This window comes from Neopelma chrysocephalum, unplaced genomic scaffold (genome assembly GCF_003984885.1).
Source record: "Neopelma chrysocephalum unplaced genomic scaffold, ASM398488v2 Primary Assembly neopelma1_24, whole genome shotgun sequence".
Lineage (NCBI taxonomy): Eukaryota > Metazoa > Chordata > Aves > Passeriformes > Pipridae > Neopelma > Neopelma chrysocephalum.
The window spans coordinates 32,254,849-32,276,340 of record NW_020897693.1 but is presented as its reverse complement, the minus strand read 5'-3'; the positions used below and the strand labels follow the sequence as shown (position 1 = coordinate 32,276,340).

The window sequence follows — 21,492 nt, the reverse complement described above, 5'->3', positions numbered from 1 at the left end:
AAAGTATCTATTCACTGACCAGAGTATCAACCCTTTCAGAATCTAACACTCTGATTTTGCATAATTATGCATATATATTCCCTTCTGCTTTAAATCATTGGCATTATTAACACATTAACACCCGATTCCTGGTAGTTTTAGTGTGATTCCAGTGACTTCAATTGAAGCAGGTCTTGATTGAAAAATGTTATTGACTTTGCCATAGGACAAGGTTCTAAACAAGTTAAAATGAAAATGTGGTGCTTATTATGCATGTTCCTGTACAAGTAGTTTATGGAAAAGCTGTTTTGTTCTAATCGTTCTGTGGTAACTAAACTCTGAGGGACAAAGCTTGTCTTCTTCGGCTGAGACTCAGCATAGGTCACCCAGTCTTTCTGTTTTGTCTTAAAAACTCTATTCCCTTTTATTTCTTATGATTCCCACATCTCCATTGACCTCATTGCCCATTGCCTTCTTCTTGTGGTGAAACAGTTGGATTGTTTCATGCATGGGCAGGTGCTGTACGGAGGAATCACAGCCTCCTGCATGGGCAAAAAATGCACAGACTTTCAGAGGATCCCACCTTTCTTTGAATCAACCTGCTCTGAACCAATCAAGTGTTGCAGTTCAACTTTTGAAAGTAGGCAGGAAAGTCAGAGGTTCTATTTATTTACTTCTGTTATACTGGCATGTGTCAACTCTTGCACTAATGCAGTCTTGGTGAAACTGTGACAGGTTTTTGTTATTCATTCCCATACTACTGAATGTGCTGAGTAGAAGCCACTTTTTTTAGCGTGCAAAGACATGAATACTTCTTGGACAGATTATAGGACTCACAAATAGTGAGCTGTAGTTATAGGCCTTGCGTTGTTCCATGTGTGAAAATTATGTGTAATAACACCTGTGATATCTTTGGGTTTTACCCAGAATTCAGATACCTACTCTTTATAACCTACAAGATTTTCTGCTGTCCTCATTCCTTGTGCTGGAAAATCATTTTCACTGCCCTCAGAACTGTCTTATATAGCATCAACCTGAAGTGGTTTTTCAGTGGCTTCAGCAAAAAATTTGCAGAATATGAATTTGAAACACTATGGGATTTGTTCTACAATCTCCTTCATTAACTTATCATACTTTCCCTTACAAGTCATTAAGATTTCCCTCCTACTGCTCTAAGTGGAAGACTGTTTCAGGACCCCACTCCTCTGGTTAAAAGAAAGCTTCATCAGATCTCAAGACACATTCTATTTATGAGTATTTTTTACTTTTATACCAATTACTTTATATTACATATCTTTCCTTGGTTTTCATTCTCTTGTAGCCTTTCTTTTGCTAAACTAAACAAGAATAAATTTGTCCTAGAGTGTGTGCTCTATTTCAGAGGGCATCTTACCAATACTTTGCAGTATTTCACACATACTCTTTCTTTAGAGTATACCTTGACTCATGCACCTTTGACTTTGTGTCCACAGACAAGGAAATAGGCAGCAAAAGTCTGTCTGCCTATGCCAACAGGAAGTTTCTTGCTAACTTTGGTGCAGTCATTTATTCTCAACACTTGTCTTGGAAGAATAAATCCATTAATTTATTCTGCTTTGAGTTTTAGAAATCATAAAAGGTATTCTGAAAAGTAATAGGTTTGCGTGGCAAGAAATGCAGGGTTGCAAAGCAAACCATATAGAAATGTTTGCCATTTGCCATGTTGGTGCAGGTGAAGCTGATCTCATTTCTTTCTTGAAGTTCAAACACCCAAGAGTGCAGCTTTCAAAACTCATCCTCTAAGGAATTGCAGATGCTAAGGGCTTCTAAGCACCACTGTTTGAAAGCAGACAACTGGCTGAAAGATTTATTTGTAAAGAGAAAAATACTAAAGGAAATGTGTCTGTTGACAGTAGAAGATTATAAAAATCTACAGATTTTCCATCTTCAAAATCTGCTATATCTCTGATGAGAAGTAGACTAGTGTTTGAGAAATGTGAAAGTGATGGCAGTATATTATATTAAAGATGTGGGGGTGATTTCTTGGGAGAGATTATAGTATCTGCTGCTACATTTATACCAGTATATGAAAGTTAAATGCTAAAGGAAGAGTTTATAAATTGAAAATATGATGTGTATATTATAAGCAAACTCTTACATAAAGCATTACTTCAATTGCACTTATGCTGCTATTGTAAATGACATATGAGCAAAATCAGTTCTGAAACCTGATTGTCTACTATTGCACTGCTACAGAGAGTGTGAAACAAAAGTGACCGACGTTTATTTTGCAGAACTGCTTGTAGCTACTCAGGATACAAGGCAGTGAAGCTCCATTGTAGTTTGCTTTTTACTAATATGCATAAGTATGCATATAACTCATAATTTTTTTCATTGCAACTTCAATCTTACTTTTATTTACAGTTTTTCACCTTTGAACAATACAAGAAGCTACTAGGATATGCATCATTACCTCCAGGACTGGTATGTATGGATACAGAACTTCATGTTCTAATTTAATATGTGTATACTGAATAGTCTCATCTGCTTTCTCCCCTAGAAGAAGCCCAAAATTAAAGGGTCCGGTTCAATAAACAGTTTTTCAGAACAGACTTGTGCCTCAGAAACATTGATAAAGAATTTATCAAAATAATAAATACATGAGTTTTTATATCAAATGTCTTCAAAATAATTCCCTACAATGTCATAAAATTTGTTAATATGGATAACAGCTGTCAACATGAAAGAGTTGTATGCAGTCTGTCATTCTTCTTCTTGCAAAATAATGAAAAATTTATTTATTTATTCAATATTTATTTATTCATGTGATGGCGACTAGTTTGATACCTTAACCTCAAAGTGTTATTCTGCAAGGCACAGTGCGACTATAACAAAAATACAGATCTTAGTCTTATTCTAAAGACTTTCTAACATAAACATAAGTTATGGATAAGAAATTGCTACATCCTTTGAAGTCAATGGCAAAACTCTCTTACATATCAGTGGAGCTCAGAATTCATCTCAAGAACATAACTGCTTTAAAAACAAAATGCAGGACATACATATACACAGAAAGGCTTTAATGCTAAGATGTAGCTTGCATGTGTGATCTGCATTTTTATATGTTCAGATTTATTCTGCTATTTTACCATTTGGAGAAAAATACTTGTTGTAAAAACTACTGCTTCCTGAGGTGCAAGAATGTAAATCATAATAAATATCTATTTTTCAAAATAATTGCATTGCAACTGTATGAAAATGTATTTTTATGGTTACGCTATAAAGGTTTTGGTTATTTCAGGTCTCTTTCAAACAATATTGCTTCCATTTACATCTGCCTGTCATTGCTGTGAGTGAATGGTCATAGAATTATATTAACTGGTTTAAAGCAAATTTCCTCTTCCTCTTACTAATTCATCATTGACCCTATAGTTGTTTACAGTCTCTCCTATTTTATCCGGTATTTTTCAGCAGGTCCTTCTCATCCTTAGATGTAAATAGAAAGACTGATATTTGTTCTCTAGTGAGTGGAAAGAACAGAGCTTAAGGTTCTGTGGTACCCCAGCACTATTGGGAGGGGGGAATATGTGCTGCAAACTTGTAAATAGCCTAGAGCTGCTTTGATGCTTATAACAAATATAGCAAGCATCAGACACCCCTGATATTTTTGGTGCAGTACTATTACCATAGAGGCATTTTTGACCATAAAGTATGCATAGTAGTGAGGGAAAAAGAAGATTGAGAGGAGTTCTGGTCTAAGCTAGACAGAATGTTTCTAGGTACTTCAACAGACCTCATATCAAGGCAACATTTATTATTAAAAGAGAGATGCATATATTAACACCATCTTCCTGCTGGCTTCAGTTCATGATGAAAGGTTCTTATCTCACTGTAAAAGTAGATTTGTTAGTAACACAGTCTCCTCCAAAGGCAGTAAGGCTAGTGTTTGCCGCTACCCCTCTAACTTTCCATTTGTCTTTTTCTTGACCATTCAAGAGTCCCTGTTCAAATCGCTCTGTATTAAATAAGTTTTTTCTCACTATTGTTTTTTCCTTTCCATTGGTTTCTTTGAATTTCAGCAAATGTACTCATTATATTGCATTTTAGTCCTGGGCCTTTTTTCAGCACCACAGAGTTTGGGGATGCTAAGTGGAAGCAAAAAATATGTAAAGTGGTCACTAAATTTAACCCCTCTGAATTTTCTCAATTGACTTGAATATTTTAATACTATTTTTTCTTACAAACAAAATGTTTTAAAATGCTGCAAAGCAGTAAGTATCTCCACACTTATGGCTGAAATGTATCATCAGCTTCTAATTAAATGGAGTTAATTCATCCTTGCAGTGAATGCAGACATTTCCCTGTGTGCCACTCATTCCCATATAAACCACTCTAAGATTGATACTTACCTAGGTGTACTTTACTTCTACTTGTGCAATTTGCTTAAGTACTGTTGAGCTATTTTAATTTATTACATTTAAGTTAGTATGTTAGTGTTATGTGCTTAATGCTCAGTTCAGAGATTTTATTTTTTCCAGTCCTGCATAACTGCATCTATATTTGTGTTATTACTCAGACTCCACCAAAAGATAACATGAGGGCATTCTTTTCCCATGTTTTTGTAATAATTTGGTATCATATTTTTCTTTCCAGATGAAAAGAGAATTCATGGGCAGTGCTGTGACATTTTATTTTGTCTTTTTTGGGATCTGGTTTATGGCTATTGTCATATTGTCTTCATGAACTGTCAGCATCTAACCAAGGGCTAAAATTGTTTAGCAATAGAATACTGCTGCATTACTGTAATCTTGCCATTTGCATTGTATCATTCAGTTTCATAATCTGATGTAGGGGAGGTTTTACTCCTTAATTTTTAACTGTCATTTTAACTTTCCTAGGCATTTGCAGTTGCTGGCTTGGGATCTGGGTTGACAGAGGCAATTGTGGTTAACCCCTTTGAAGTAGTAAAGGTTACCTTACAGGCCAATCAGAATGCCTTCAAAGAGGTATGAAAATTGCTTCATTCTCCTTTTTCTGCATAATGCACTTCTAGGTTCATATTTAGAGCAGAATTTCTATAATATATTGGGTTGATGTAAATGATATTCCCACAAGCTTAACAGAAATGGAAAGAGACTCAGTAGACAATGCATTCAGATATGCAGAGATGCACACAGTATTGTCAGAGGCATCAGCATCTCCTGGTGCCTGAAGTGCACCTTCATCTCTGTGAGGAACGATAATCTAGAAGTACAAACCTGAGCCTCTTCTAGAAAGTGCATTTACCCCAGCAGGTTCCAGACTTGAAGTGATCACTGAATGTTAGCGTAAAACATCATGGCCCTGTGCCCTATCTAGAGTCCAGCTGGTGTATTTTATGCTATATTTCTTGGATGAAATTATTTATACTATAAGACTTAGCATCTATTAGAACAAAATGGAAAATTGTTATATAATAAAGAACACTGACAGTTTAAATTCTTGCTTCATTTCAGTTTTATTATTCAAATACTATTTTGTCCAAAAAAGTCAGCATGCAAAGCTAACTTTGTCCATGGTTCTGGGTACTGCTGAAAGCGGAAAAAGATTAAACTGGAAAGCAGTGATTCATCAAAATCAAATGTTCCCAGGAAAGCACCAGCTTCTAATGTTCCAGGCTAAAGTGAAGGAAGGCAGTAACACAGTTCCTTCTTTATTTTCTCAGTGAATAAGGCTAACAATTGTCATATCGTCTTTTGCAAAATCTTTTGAGAAATCAGCTGTACCATGGTAGAAGACCCAAATCACGTAAACATGTCATGAAATGGTTGGCTGAGTCCCCGGTGAGGTGTGATTTTTGCATATTCTACTATTAAGTTTTGACTGAGTTAATACTTGCATGCCTTCTAGCACTCATCTGCACAAATTGAACCCTTTTGAGGGATGCATAGTAAAGAGATTTATCACTTGGCCATTTACTTAAGCTGTTTAGGCCAAGTTCCTCAGGTACACTTTGGAAAAATGCAACCACTGATTTCCAGATGTCATAGTCTACAGTTACTCTGTAACTCATCCAGAAAAGTATGCTCTTCCAGAATAATTTTTAAAATGCTTGGTAAACTTCTGTTCTATTCTCAATGCATGTGAAAGAGATGTTTGTTTGCTATGTGTCTCCAGTCTAGGCACTTTTTAACCTTGGGCTGCAAAGCCACTGAAACAGATAGGTAAAGTACAGGATAAAAAGTTTAGGATCCTGTAAGGAGAGAGACTGAAAATGGGAAAAAGCAATGTGTGAGAGGATCTCTCTCTCAGGAAGGTGATATGATAAAAATTATGAAATACTACTGCTCTGGTAGTAGTAAACTAAGCTATTCTGGATCTTTCTGCCTCACAGTTGTGAAGACATAATTGACCTATCTTAATAAAACCTCTACTTTTGAGTATAAACACACCAGTATTATATTTTGACCAAACTATTTCCTGTAAAGTTGCAAAAGACCTGTATATCCTTTCACTTCATACATTTCAATTTTCTTTTCTACTGCAAAACTTATAACAAAGTCTGGCGTGTTTTAGTTTGTAAATTTTATGCAATTATTTACTTTATTTAGAGCATCCCTTCCTTGGTGAGTTTCCGAATACTCCAATAATCACAGTGTAGCTGTCCAAAAGCATTCTGAGTTGTTTTTTTTCAGGTGAATATTCTTTAATTTAATTTAAATGCAAATTTTCACAAAATCCAAATATTAGTATATTATCGTACAAATAAAATTGTGAAAGAATGCTATTTGGACTCCACTAGGAACCTAGTTTACATCTAAAATATGAACTATTTGCCCTAATAAAAAAATCCAAGGGAAATTAAGTTCTTAAATCACAATGATAGTTAAATCATAGACATTATTAATTTTCAATATATCTTTAAAAAAGTGCTAGAATTTCAAAATTTGCTGTGAATTAGAAAAAACTCCAGTGACTTCATTACCACGATCTCAAGTTCTCATTAAGAATATGTTGAAGAACATTCCACACTAAAGCATGTAAACTCAAGCCTGTTGGAAGAAGCACGTCCAGAGGTTATATTATTCAGTGTAAGGCAATGGTACATGCATTTCATTACCATGCACTGTTTTTCTAAAAGGTTTAAGTAAAGTGTGTACCTATCCCTTTGTGGAGCTTTCATACTACCTGATGAAACCTAATGCAGTTCACATATTTCTTTGACTATTGTATTGAAATAATAAATACATCTTGTTTAAAAGGAACAAGGAAGAGTATGAACACATACACTCACACACATACTCCTGCACACCCCCAAAGCAAATATTCACACCCTTTGGTGACAGCTGAATTGTTCTGTGCTACCAGATCATCTTTCGAGGGTTGATAGATTTAAAGATGAAGGCCACTATAAATCACGTATCAGCATTTTTGTAATGTGGATTGCTATGGGTAAAAATAATTGTGACTTTTTGTTAAACTAAATTGCAAAAAGGACCAACACCTCATTGTTCAGTTTTCCTCCTTTTTTTTTCCTTTTTCCCTGTACCCCTGGATAATTCACTGGCTATAGAAACTGGTGTGATGATTAAAATCTTCTCACCTGACTTAAGAGTTGTGATTAATTAAAAAAATACAAGTTTCTGCTTTATAATGAGAATTTGGCTCTAGGTTCCATTGACTAGGTCTGTATTGAGTAAAAGTCAACAGTTGTCTGAACTGAATTAACTCCATATGCTTATACAATAAATTCCTCCATCTAAGGTCCTCTCATCATCAATGATGAACCACAGACCTTCTATGGCTTGATCAGCTGACATGAGGATGCCTACTTTGGTAACAGTGAAGTGCTGTCTAAGACAGCCCTTTTTATTACCAAAGGACTGAAAAGGGAAGTCAGTGGTAGTGGTAGTTTGGTCTAGGCCTTCCTTAGTGACCAGTTTGTAACCAAGGAAGTGCCCAGATTTACCTGGTATTCCCTATGATTTTTACGTAAGCCGGAGTATAAGAAGAAAGGAGGAGACGCCTTCGCTCTCTTTCCTTTCAGCGGCTTTGGAGGTGCAGGTTTCCCTGCTGTTGAGTCTGCCGGGTTGGGGAGCAAGGCCTGGTAAGGCCATGTTGACCTTGGGAGGCGGAAGCTGCCGGCAGTCATCCCAGCGTGACTCTCCGTTGTCCCAAGGAGAGTAGTAAGATATTCTTTGCTAATTCTTTTAGTTGATAGACCTTGGGCTACTGATCGGGATACATATATATATATATATATATATATATATAATTTTGGTTTTTGTTCTTCCCTTCCCCTTTCCCTTTTCCCTGTGAAATTATATATATATTTCAACTGTACATAACTGTAATATAAGTGTAAATATATTTATATATATTGCTTTGCCTCTCTCTCGTTTCTGGTTCTTTTGGGTTTTTTTCCCCTCTCCTCCCTTGGTTTGGGGGGGGAGGGGGGGACTTCTTGTGGTAAGCTTTGGAGACTTGGCAGGGAGCCAGCTCCAAACCATATCAGATGTAGACATTGCAGGTATCTACATTTGGACTAATGAACTCCATCTCAGGTGTTCAGCAACTGACAGGCTTCCCCTCTGAATCATTAGTAAATTTGTATTCGTGATAAGGGATATCAAGGGATACCTTACTATTGAAGGTTGCTGTATTCAGCTTAAATCACTTTAAACAGGACCGTTAGTTATTTTTTAAAAATCTAATCTCCATTTTTTGTGCGTGAGAAAGGATGTTATTGCTGGTATCTGGACAATTTTCTGTGTTGGGTATAATAGATTTTGACTTGAATCCTTGGGGGTAGTTAAAAGGTAAATTATAGTAAAATGTTAATGCAGAGCATTGACAGGATAACATTAGCTATGAAATATGAGAAACCAGAGTGAAACTTAGTATTAAAGACTAAACTTGTGATTCACCTCAATAAACAGTCATATGCTGTGTCAGATATAATAGGCATCATTTGGCTGATGCTGTTGATTCCACCACAGTGACATTTTGAAATGGAAAGCTATTAAACAAATAAATTTATTGAAATTAGCAGTGTTCACAGCATTGCAGTCAAAATTTTTCTATATTTTCATGTTTGAACCTCCTAGTGGAAGTCATGTTTTGCCTTTCTAATTATATATTTGGTTACCAGGAGCTGGCTTTATGCTTTGGAGAAAGCCAAACGTAGTTCAACAACTTTTTGAAAGTAACTTTTCTATAATGCTGCTAAAAAGAAATGTAAAATATTGAGAAGGGGAATACTAATTCTGAGTATCACAGTATACTAAAAAGTAGATCAAATGTGTGTGGAGTCTGGTAGATCATGTCTGATCTGAGGAAGTTTCCTCCTTTCTGCCTTTCATTAAATTGGCTGACTGAAATGATTTCTATGCCTTTTGGGCATTTTTTTCAAAATGGGATTTCTAAAGGCAGATACCTAAATCTGTACCTTAGAATTTTAGTAGGTGCTCTGATTTTCAAAACCTAAGTACAATTTTAAGTCAAATAATTCATTAGAAGGGCAAAACAGGTTTTCCAGTTAAATACTTAGGAAAAGTTTTCCTTCTTTTCAATATTTTCAAGATTTAAAATGTGCTGTGTACCCAATAATCCCTTCAAAAGTCAATGTCCTAAAGCAGTGGTTTGCATCCTGAACAGCATGAAGCACCTCAGAGGGTCCAGAAGGGTTTCCAGATAATATATATGCATTTGTCACCCTTTCAACCCTATTCATAACATTGAAGCTGGAACTGCCAACCTGATCTTCAACACAAATATTTATAGCCTCCCTTGCTGCTCTAATTTATGACTCTTAAGGACTCTGTTCTGTAGCCATAATGGCTCAAAAAATTCCTGTTCTAGTTCTGTCACTTTTATCACTCCCTCATCATGCATATTCCTGTGCCATTGATTTTACTAGAGAAGCCTTTTTTCTTTTTAATTTCCAGAATAATTGTTGAATACTTTAGTTGTGTAAGAGTTTCATCTGTCATAATCTTAACAGCACAGCATCAATGATAAACAAAAAAACCCTGTTGCAAAATTCACACATTCAAAGTTACGTGTGGCTCTATATATTTTTAAAATTATTATTATTCAAAGATTTTTTTTTGTTTTCAGAATCCTTAGTCTTTTACAGTACTCAAGTCATGCTTTCATTTTGTTTTGCAATCAGAAAAATGAATAATCTTTTTTTTATTAAAGTTGTGATTTTTTGTGGTCACAGGAAAGTGAAAATAAATATGGTGAGATAAAATTACAAGAATTGGCAACGCTGTGTCAACAAGATGGAAATTATGCTATGTTTACTGTTTTCTTTTTGTAAAGATAATCTCTTCCTTCTTTTTCTTAACTTGTGTAGCAACCATCTAGCTTTGCTCAAGCTCGGCAGATCATTAAAACCAATGGTCTGGGCTTCCAAGGACTCAACAAAGGTCTTACAGCAACACTGGGCCGTCACGGAGTTTTTAACATGGTTTACTTTGGGTTCTACTTCAATATGAAAAACATTCTTCCAGTTAATAAAGTAAGTTCTTCATACAAAGGAATAGACAATCAGATAAGAGGTTTGGCATTTTAATTAATACTGTATTTTTCTGTGAAAAGCTGTGGTATTTAGTAATAAACAGTGACTAACCTATCTGTGTTTTGCAGAAATCTATAACATTTTAATGGAAACAAATGAAGGTCTTGTACTTCTCACTTTTTAAGCATAGCTGAGTATAGTCATGTTGGAATTATCATTTTTACGTGACAAGGCAGCAATCGAAATACAGGCATGTTATGGTTATGTTGAGTATGTATGCACTTTTTTGTGGCAAACTGGATTGGAAGAGGAAAATCAGTTTCTTGAACTTCTTTCAGTATTCACAAAGAGGCTAAGCTCGAGGAGATGGCAGAGCTGCAGTAGGTAGGTTATTCTGGCCAGGTAATGGGCCTTTTTACTCAAAAGAGAGTTCAACCTTGTGTTGAAGGATGACTGGGAAGATTCTTCCATATGGGAGAGAGACAGGCCAAGACAGGACATACATGGTCATGCACAGGGACTTTATGTAGTTTATAAGTCTAAAATAAGAATTGTTATAGCTTTAATTCAGTTTAAAGCAACTTTGATGGTCCTATATTTCTTTAAATAACAAAGGAAATACTTCCCTTTACAATAAAAGGAAATTTTACTAATGAAAACATGGTAGTATCAGCAACTTTCTAAATTACTCTGTTTGCAACAGCTAATGGTTTATTGATGATTTCAGTACATTACTTACTGAAGTGTGTTTTCACTAATGTGATTTTTAGATGATGACAGTTAAACAGTCACAGGTGTATATAATGGCCAGTCTTTGTGAATGAAGATTTTGGGGAAAGGTCTTTTACCTTTCCAGCCTGCGCAATGGATTTTTTAGGTGAGACAGCCTGCGCTGAACTGAGCCCACCCTTTAATCCTAAAATTCATCTGCCAGGGCCAAGCAAGCTTGGACAATGGCAGTGAGGTCCTCAGGATGTAGGTTTGTTTAGAGTGACCTTCTCATAGATGGATGGCCTCACAGGGCTAGCGGACTCCATCTGCCTGGGGGGACTGGGATTTGAACCTGGGTTGCAGCGGTGAGAGTCCCGCATGCTAACCACTAGGCCACCAGGGGTCCCCCAAAGTCACAGGTGTAATATGCAGTGATATACATATAAGAAGCAGCAATTTAAATCAAAAGGGATCAGTTTCTATTCCCAGATGAAGTAACACCTCTTTTTTTTTTTTTTTCTGCACTTCTGAGTAGCCTGGTATTTTTGTTGGCAATATTGTGTAAATGGAGAAGAGCTCCACTTAGTTTCAGATCATTACAGTAAACTGAATTGTTCAAGACCAGCTGACCCACAAGTTTCCACAAGTTTCTTTTAGAGTATTTAAGCATACTTTACAGTGTACTTTAATCACACATCCTAAAAACTCAAGGCACAAGCATAGCTTGATACTAAGATAGCAGTAAACACATTTGTGTTGATCAAGCGATGAAAAAATTATAATCCCTATTGCAGAACATTCAGAATAATATGCAGGTAAGGACAAAGACTTATGTGCAACTCATATGGAAATCCTGAAATATCCTTCCATAGCAATTGAAGAATAGTAATAGTATTTGGCATAAGTGTGCTTTCCTTGCCTTTTGGATTTAAAAAAATAGGAAACAATTATTACATTATTTGAAAGATTCAGAGCTTTATGATCTAAAACAAATTTGCACTTCATACAGATTTTGTATGATGTAGAAAAATTTTAACATTACAACGTATGTTTAAATACATGTAGAAAACAAAAGAGAAATTACTTTAGTGTTCTCTGGCGGTGGCCCAGCTGTCCTCACATATTAGCAAAAGCAAAAGGCAGTTTAATCAATGTGGCATTAGATTGCATTAGCTGCAGATAAGAGCAGAGGTTTGCCTTGTGCTTTACCAATGCCAAGTGGCTTTTATGGCGGCTTGCACAGTGGCTACATCTGTGCTAGTTGATTGAGCAGCATCACTGAAACTCAGTCATCTGTATTGATAAATGTTCCTTGGCACAGCTTTGGCCCTGGTCAGCCAACACATTTCCTGGGTGTGGCTTAGGAGCTAGTCCAGACAATGACCCATTCCTACTAGGCTGGTTTCAGGCAGCCAGTATGTTTTGGATGGTAATAAATTTCAACAGTGCTGAAAAAGTTAATAGGACTCTCTAGGCCAGCTAGCATCAGTGCCATAGACAGTTCTGCACAGATAGATATAGCCAATAATTCAGATCAAACTCCCATTAAAAATCAGATCAAATCTTACCCTGAATTTAAGAGAATATAGATCAGGTCTCATCTGGCTTGCACTAGTCGACATTACATTCAGCTATTTAAATACATTGAATTTCACTTCAGTGCCTGGTAAATGGAAGTATTCAACAATAATTTGTGATCTGTAACTTAAACCCCTTCTGTCAGTGGGCAGGTACTAAAGGCTGAGTTATCAAACCTCTACAAGGAATTTGGTAGAAGCTGATTTGCAGTGAGTCTGAAAAATATTAAACAGTTGTAACTTCTCAAGATTTTTCACATACTTTATTTCATTACACTTGATTTCATTTCACTTTCTATATTTTGCGAGAAAAAAAAAGTCTTAAAGCCCATCCTGTAATATTGACAAATACATAAAAATTGTGAAATAAGAATACTACACTTGTGAAATAATTTTGATTCTTGACTATGTATTTCTTGTTCACCATCTGTAACTTTAAGTGGAAAATGTAAGGAAACATTTGAATGAGCATTTTAGTTGTCAGCAGTTCTAAACTGTGCATTAAATTTGCATCCTGATCAGAGATGTTTGCAGCTATTTTGCCAAAAACAATAAACCTTGTGTGTTGAGTGGTCAAATGATATAAATTACATGTATGGGTTGTAAATGTCCATAATGAATAATTTTTTGCACATTCAGTCCATCTTACTAAACAGACAATTTACAGCCAAACTTGTGCTCTGTTTACTGAAAATGGAATAAGCCAAATTTCTTTCAAGTGCCACTAATGTATCAATCATAAAGCATTAACAGCTATGCATCTGCCCTAGCAATGAAACTCATCTGCAAATTTATATTGTCTCAGTTTTATGGCACCTGCTTTTATAGCACATTTCATAGGCATCCAGCAGCTTTTGCTTTCCAATTTTTTATCATAATTAGATTTGATGGTAAACATTGATTTCATTAAAACCTTTGCTCACTGCCACCTCCAAGTGGCTGTCATATTTCTTAATAATATGAAATTTCCTCACTGCCTGTTAAAAACCCCCTTTGAAACCTGGCAAACTAAAAAACTCATTTCAAGTTGGGCACTGCCTGCCCCAGCTACTACAGATGTGCCTCCTGATACAAGGGCCGCTGCATCAGACTGTGAGAACTGTGTGGTGTGTTGTTTTGTAAGAGAAAGGGTCTCTAAACTTCTATAGGCAAAGAAGAAGAAACAGGAAACCAAAATGGGCTGTTCAGATTGGTGACTAAGTAAGATAGAAGATAACAATTTCATTTTAGTTGTTTTCAGATATATGCAAACATAGAAGTTCTATGTAGAAACAGGGAGAGAAAAGTACATGTAGTGCTACGGACTTGAGGAAATAGTAAAGCAAGGTGATTTAGAAGAAGACTGAATCAGAATGGGTCAATGAATAACCTCAGAGCTACCATTGAAGTTCAGGTTTCAGGATGACCTGGGAATTAAAAAAAAATTAAGGTGGCAGTTCTGTATCCAGTATAACATCACAAGTCACTCATTGATCGGTATTCTTCACTGTGAGGTGTCCTGTGGCTGTTGAAATGACATCCCGTACTGTTTAAAGATTTCAGCCCAGGTCATCATCACCAAAACATCTTGGCACCCAAGGGGGACAGTGTGTTGCTATCTCACCTATTCCTGCACTGCGCTATTTCTGTAGACAAGACAGATATGAAGTGCAAGGAGAGGAATCTTCAGTTAAAATAAAAATATGAAGGATTTCTGTTTTCCTACAGAAATTATAATAATGCTTGAACTGATAACCAGATTCCACCATAACTGGCAGAGAGTCAGGCTTAAAATAGCTACATTTTTGTGAGACATACAAATAATCATTTAGAAGGAGAAGAGATGCTTATGAGTGCCCCAACTGAGGGAAATTTTCAGTGGGAACTTATGCCTTATTAAACACTGAATTCTATGGGGAAAAGTCCATGTAAGCCTTAGTCTGGACTTTCACTTTTCCAGACATCAATATCAATCAGTCACAAGGGCTGATAGGATATCAAACTTCTTTCAGTCTGCTATTCATAAGGCTACTCACTTTTTTTCTGTTTCATAAATTACTGTATAACTGAGACTGAAGATGGGTAGTGCTAACAAAGGTACCGGATGTAGGGGTAAGCAGTAAGACATCCATTTCTCAGTGCCCTTTTCTGCATAGCCTAGCCTCTAAATGATGCCATGAAAAGCTGTCCTGCTTGTAACCACAAGATTTCATGAACATCTGATCATCTGCAGAGTAACTCAACAGGGGAGAGCTGCTTCAAGTTTACTATGTAAATACATAAGATTAATAGAAGTCCACTCATTAACTGTGGTCAAGTCTTGATTAAGTCACAAACAAAAAGTGTGAATATTCTTTAAAACAGTAGAAGCATGATATTATCACAACAGTGATGAGATTCCCTTTCATCTTTTCTTTTTCACCTTTGCTGGAGACTTGCAATGAGTCTACATAGTTTTCTCCTCCTTAGTGCTGATTTCTTTTGCGAATTTGCACACCTCCAAAACATCTTATCTGTACCAGCCTCTCCCTCTCAGAGTAGAATTTAATAGCCTTTCTTCCCAGCTCTTTTCTAGGATTCAGCAGGAAAACCTGGACCCTGTCTCTCCTCTGGGTTCTGGCTCAGTGTCTGTGTTTAAAAGCAACTCATTTGAGTTTTTCATCTGTTCCATGTTGCTTTCCTGAGAGCTATCTCACACCTTTCTTTGAATATACCTTTTCTCCTCTGTCTTGAAAGCTCCCCTTCCCCAGACCTATGTGTTCCTTTCTTCCATTGTCTGTTGCCACAGGAAGCTCCTTTTAGAGATTGAAACCAATTATCAGGCTGGGTAAAGCAGTTCCTTTACAGCCTGTTTTGCTGCCAAATGCTTAATTATAATCAGTGTGGCCTGGGTCAGGTCTTGTGGCTTCTTTTAATTTCCCGTAGGAGTTCCTATGCTATTACACTTTACATTAGCCAAAAGGGACAGCAAGCAACACCATTCCATACTCCTGGACTATCTCCCTCTTCAGTTCTATAACTCCAGGCTACACCAGGCAGAACCAGAGCTGGACAAAACAAAGCCTTGATTTTTAAAGTCTCCCTTGTCATACACAGGGAGGTGGAATTTGCATCATATAGTGCAAAGGCTCTCAGCTCCACTCCTGGCTTCTCTGCTGACCCTTTATGTGATCTTGAGCAAGCGTTTTTAAATTTAGTGGGCATTTCAAATCACTTTTGCCACTTTTGTGCCAAGTGAAACTGGGCTAACTTCAGTAGACTGCTTTATAATTGACAACTTCAAACATCATACTATTATTATTATTCATTATTCATGCAATTTCTTGGAAATTGGCATTCTCCTTATCCAGCAAGCATTAGTCTCTTATAGTGAATTTATCTATAAGGTGGCCAGAAGTACCAAAACATATTTATGAAAGTATTCTTTCTCATAAAATATGTACCTCCAGCAACTGAGGGGGGAAAAAAAAGTGAAAAAACCTCAAGACATTGAATAACTGAAGCAAAAACTTCTAGAAATAGCTTCAGTTAAGCAAATTAATATTTATTGATCTTTTGGGCTTATTGATTTTTTTCATTGAAAATAATGTTAAATTTTAAGTTTCTTTGAGACATATTTTGCCACTATTACTCAGACTGAAAAGGGGCTCTGTGTTTTACAAGAGTAAAAGACGGACTTGGAGCTGTTCCTTCAAAGGTACCTACTTCTCTCCACTGCATATGTGAGTGTGGTGTCCTGCCTTTGAATCTCTGGATTGCACCTAAGATGGGTGGCTAAATCTGTACAAATATATCTAGTATGGTGAATCTATACAAATATAACTAGTATAAAAATATTTTTCAATTATTCTGAAAAAATTACAGTAACTGAGTTTCAAGCATACATGCCTTTACCAAAGGGTAATTTCATTGCTGTATTAATATCAGTTCTGCTTATTGAATTAAGTAACCTTCCCTCAGTAGGGATGAAGATAATTGGGAAGCTTTTGACTGAGATCAAAGATTTAAACAGAGGTTTTGACAAAGTGCCCAGCAAATAAACAAGAGAATGAAGTGGCCAGCAGAGGAAAGCCCAGGGCTTTGGAAACTGAAGCTGATAAATTAAAACTGTCTCCAGTGGGTGACACTCCTATACATGGGTGTATATGTTCTAGATTTAGGGCTAGAATTTTCAGTTGCTGGAAATAAAGGAAGGAAATAAGCAGCATATCATTTGGGAGGAACTTATTGAGTCTCCACTTATTAAAAAATTTTATGATAGAAGTAATATATAAAAAGCAAAGAAATAACATCTCAAAATTTTTTCTCCCCAAGAAAGCAGGTAAATCCAGCAGGACACGCATAGATATGGCATTTATCAGGGATGCCTACATTTCTCTTTGGTTTTAATAGCTGCTGGTGCTCCCAGGGCAGGGATTAAGGTGTGCAGGTAATGGGATTGTGAAGAGCTTGGTAAAAAGGTACGATGATCACAGATTGTTATCCAACCATGGCTAAGTTATTCCATTGTAAATAATCAAACTGCTATTTCACTTCCTTGTGGAATGCTGTCCTGTGCTGTAGCACCATCTAAAATCAAGTTTTCATTTTATATGTTCTGCTCATACTACGTAAAAAATTGACTTTGCTTAAAAACAGAATTCATGTATGTTTTTCCTCCATTTCTGCCATTTATGAAAGCAAGAGGAGCATGTCAGAATCTTTTTTCCTAATGAACGACATACAAAACATATAATATTTGGTCATTGAGCTGCATAGTGCAGAAGTTAGTGACAATAGTGTGATGATAACTGCCTCAGACATCCAGTTGCAGCATTAGCACTACAGAGATACTTTATCCTTAAATCTCCTTCCATAGGATTCTAGACTGTTAGGAATATTTTGGCATTATCCATAGGGCAAAAAAGGATAGATTTTGGTGTAAAAAGAAAAACACTACTTCATAATAACACCAACTTGCACCTACCTGATAGATAGCCAATGTTCCTTTGTCCATGTAAGCACTGTAGGCAGAGGCAGAAATTATGTTTGGAAGTCTCTTTTTTGATTGAAAGCATTATCACAGTAAAATGCCATTAATATATGCTTTTAGAAAAAACAACTTAATTATTCTTAACAAATAAATTTATATGGAATCTGTTATACAAAATAAGTTACCCAGATATTACATTGATTAATGCCATAAAAAAATCTTTCCCATGAGGTTTATAATAAAAAAATCGAGTTACAGAGTGAACATAGTGTATACCATGGTATATTTGGTTAGAGTCCAGTTTTGTGAATGAGAAAAATGCTGCCTTTCAACTTTTTTTGTGTCAAAAACACTGGAATAGAAATAACTAATTTGTTTTAATTTCCCTTTAGTTGTATTAGTGCAGTGTCATGTTGTAATACATACTCACTTGATCGAACAAATCCACTTTATCCTGTACTCTGTGGAACTATCAATCATAAAGCAGGCAACACTGGCACTGGGATTTCACCAGAACATTAAATGTTCAATCATTCAAATATAAAGAATGTGTCAGGAGCAGCAAGGCTTTGAAATTTGATGTTTAACAAGTAAATATCTTTGCCTGACATATATTGCCTAGCATAGAGGGCAGCACACCATGCTTGGTGCTTGGCACCAAATTGAATTGCATAACAAAAATAATTCAGATCATTCTGGACTGTGAAAAGTGGTAGCCTCCCTGCTGTAGCCCGGTTTGAGGAGGTTATTACAATCTGGAATAGTACTTAGCTATCAGGCATGGGTATAATCCTATGCCTGCTGCCTGAAGCTAGATAGGCACCATGATGAAACAGGGCTGCCACACTGCTGCCCCTCCAGTTTCAAAAGGGGTCATCTTTTCTTCTCTAGATAACAGAAATATTGGCTTTATTCTATTTGCATTTAAACCACTGTATGTACAAAATAAACAGAAATTTGTTGCTTAGATCTTTGCTAATAAAGTACTACAGTACCAAAAGCTATTATAATTTTTAAAAGATTATTACTAATATGTTTCATGTTTTGTGAAATCATGGTATTGAATTTTTCTGCAAGTAATAAAGAGCCCTGTTGATTTTGACATTTCTTTCTAAATACCTGTGTGGATTTCTTCCAGTGCATATTATGGAAGTTTTAATTTATTTTTCTTGTTGCTAATCAGGAAAGGAAAACTTCTTCCTTGTTTTCTTTTTCATTCAAAAATGTGCAGGTTTAGGAAATGAAAAATTGTTCTTTTTTAATATTGATGTTATAACATGGCAATATCATTTGTTATTTTAATTATGATTCTCTATAATTAAAGTTCTTTCTTGAGTAAGGTGTCTTGCCTATTGAAAACTAATAGCATAAAAAATAATGTGCAAAGGAAATGTCCTGGAACACACTGCCCTGTGACTTCCACTACTTAGAGAAATAGGATTAAACTTGCTTCTAGAGATTTTGACTCCCAGATAAACTCTGGGTTCTTTGATGTCATAGAAATGCCAAGGTAGGAGGTCTTTCTAAAAGATCAAATAAACCCCATTTGAACTGCGAACTGTGAGTGAGCAAAGAAGTCTTTAGATGCACTTCTAACCTATTTCTAACTTTTACCATGAGCATGTAGTAGGGTTCAGAAACAGTCTGTTGTAAATTCTTCAGCCAATTAACTGAGTGAATTACCACCGTATATAACGCGCAGAACGTGGAGGCTCTCTTGCCGTTGTGCCGAGTTGGATTGTTAATAACAGGAAGCTAGCACTTCTCAGTACAGTGGATCAGCTACATGTGAAAATAAATGTAAAAAACCTGGAGGGGAATGGCAGCAGACTGAGATTAGCCTTTATTTAATTTAGCATTTGGGGGTCCAACACACAAATGAGTGTTTTAGTAGGCTTCATGGTGGAAGTTGCTGTCATTTGTAAAATATTCTGGCCAATTAGCTAATAGTGTGCTTGGATTTCTCCTGTTTTGATACAGTAATACTAAGTACATTGTGAAGCCCAATTATACAAATCATCCCCATATGCCATACCAGTCTTTCTTTATGAACTGTGTTTATAAATCCTGTGTGAGGAAATGTGTACTTCAGCAATTTAGACCATGTGTAAAAACACAGCCAATAGGATTGTCAAGAAAACAAGTTCCAGCATAGGAAATCCTAATGTGTTCCTCTAAAATAACATGAGTGTGTTGTGTGAGTTTTCTGATTAAATGCATATTACTTTATAGTGCTTAACCTGCATAGGTTCTTCCATTTCTCTTTTTATTCTTTCTTTCTTTCTCTCTTTTTTTTGTAGGATCCAAATTTGGAGTTTTTGAGGAAATTTGGAATTGGGCTAGTCTCAGGAACAATAGCCTCAATTATTAACATTCCTTTTGATGTTGCAAAAAGTAGAATTCAAGGACCACAGCCAGTTCCTGGAGAGATCAAGTACAGAACCTGTTTTAAAACTATGGCAACAGTCTATAAAGAGGAAGGGTAAAACATTCTTATTTTAATAAATGTCCAGAACTCTGTTTCAGTTCATATTGGTCCATAAAACCAAGTTGTTACGTTTCAGATTTGACGAGGACCAGTCAGCCATCCTGAACTCATGTATCAAAAGAACCCAATGTAACATTTTGAAAATGTATTTTAGAATTACAAGGAGATATATTCCTACTATATGTGAACTTTAAGAAGAGACTTACAATATGATTACTGGGTTGTCAAAATTTCCATTCAACAAATACATATTCCATATATCTCATGTGTAATTTTTTCAACTCTTCATTTTGTAAAAGGAAAATACCAACAGAAAACAGAATATTTCTCAATTTAATCTAATTGTAATTATACAGGCCTCTGTACCTTTAAAATTACAGCTGAAATAATTAAATTGAGGGACAGATACTTGTGGTAATAATGTTTTCCAACTTTTAAAAATATTTCTCAAGTGGTGACTGAGTTGTAGCTTTGATATTCAATTATATCAGTCATTTTGTCCCTATATGCAGCTGTTGTTAACAGACTTGTCTTGAAAGTAAACCCAGCTCACTGATTAAAGTCATATTTCTGATTGGTTAGGCTCACAACGTTGATTTTGTGACTGAACATTGATTAACTTTTTCTCTTCATCTGATCTGCCTCTGTGAAATGTTAAAATCCAGATACGGCCTGCTATTGAACATGTTTAATTTCAAATAATTGCCTCTAAGTGCTCTGCCAGCATTTTAACAAACATATGCTACAATTCCATTCTTCTTTTAGATCAAGAATATTGTTTGAAATATTTTGTTTGTTTTTCTTCTGCTACAGATTTCTGGCTCTGTACAAAGGCTTGCTTCCCAAGATCATGAGGCTTGGTCCAGGTAATTTTCCTTATATCATTTCTATATTGCTATTGTTCTTGCTTTCTCTTCCCATTTGTCAGTTTCTTGAGAAAATGTAGTAAGCATCAGTCAAATAAATGGAACTGTGTACCATAAATCATTAAGAATCTCTCACTTTGAATGATTTCTTTCGATAATAACATCATCTAATAGTATTATAGATGAATTTAGCTAAATATGTGTCTAAAAAGAATCATTTACACATACACCTCAGATGCAAGTAACTGCTGGTTTTTGCAATTTCTTTATTCATGAACAAGCCTAAGTACATCTATGCAACTACCAGAACTGTAAAACTTTTGGAAGCTTCTTGAAGCTTCCTGTTCCTTCTAATGTGATCTTTTGATTTCACTAGGACTATTCTGTATCTATGTGAAGTCACCCTAAAATGCAGGTTAGAGTATCTCCAGTACAAA

At 35.9% G+C, this 21,492-nt stretch overlaps 1 protein-coding gene across 5 annotated transcripts in view; it reads left to right on the top strand.

The window, feature by feature from the left end:
- The window catches only part of SLC25A21 (solute carrier family 25 member 21), a 257,554-nt gene that overhangs the window by 230,891 nt on the left and 5,171 nt on the right, over positions 1-21,492 (top strand). For all 5 annotated transcript variants that reach the window (XM_027671102.1, XM_027671087.1, XM_027671111.1 and 2 more), the window contains 5 exons: positions 2,383-2,442; positions 4,857-4,964; positions 10,298-10,462; positions 20,002-20,183; positions 21,003-21,055. In XM_027671102.1, the coding sequence (XP_027526903.1) occupies positions 2,383-2,442; positions 4,857-4,964; positions 10,298-10,462; positions 20,002-20,183; positions 21,003-21,055 (568 nt within the window). The remainder of the gene's footprint in view (positions 1-2,382; positions 2,443-4,856; positions 4,965-10,297; positions 10,463-20,001; positions 20,184-21,002; positions 21,056-21,492) is intronic.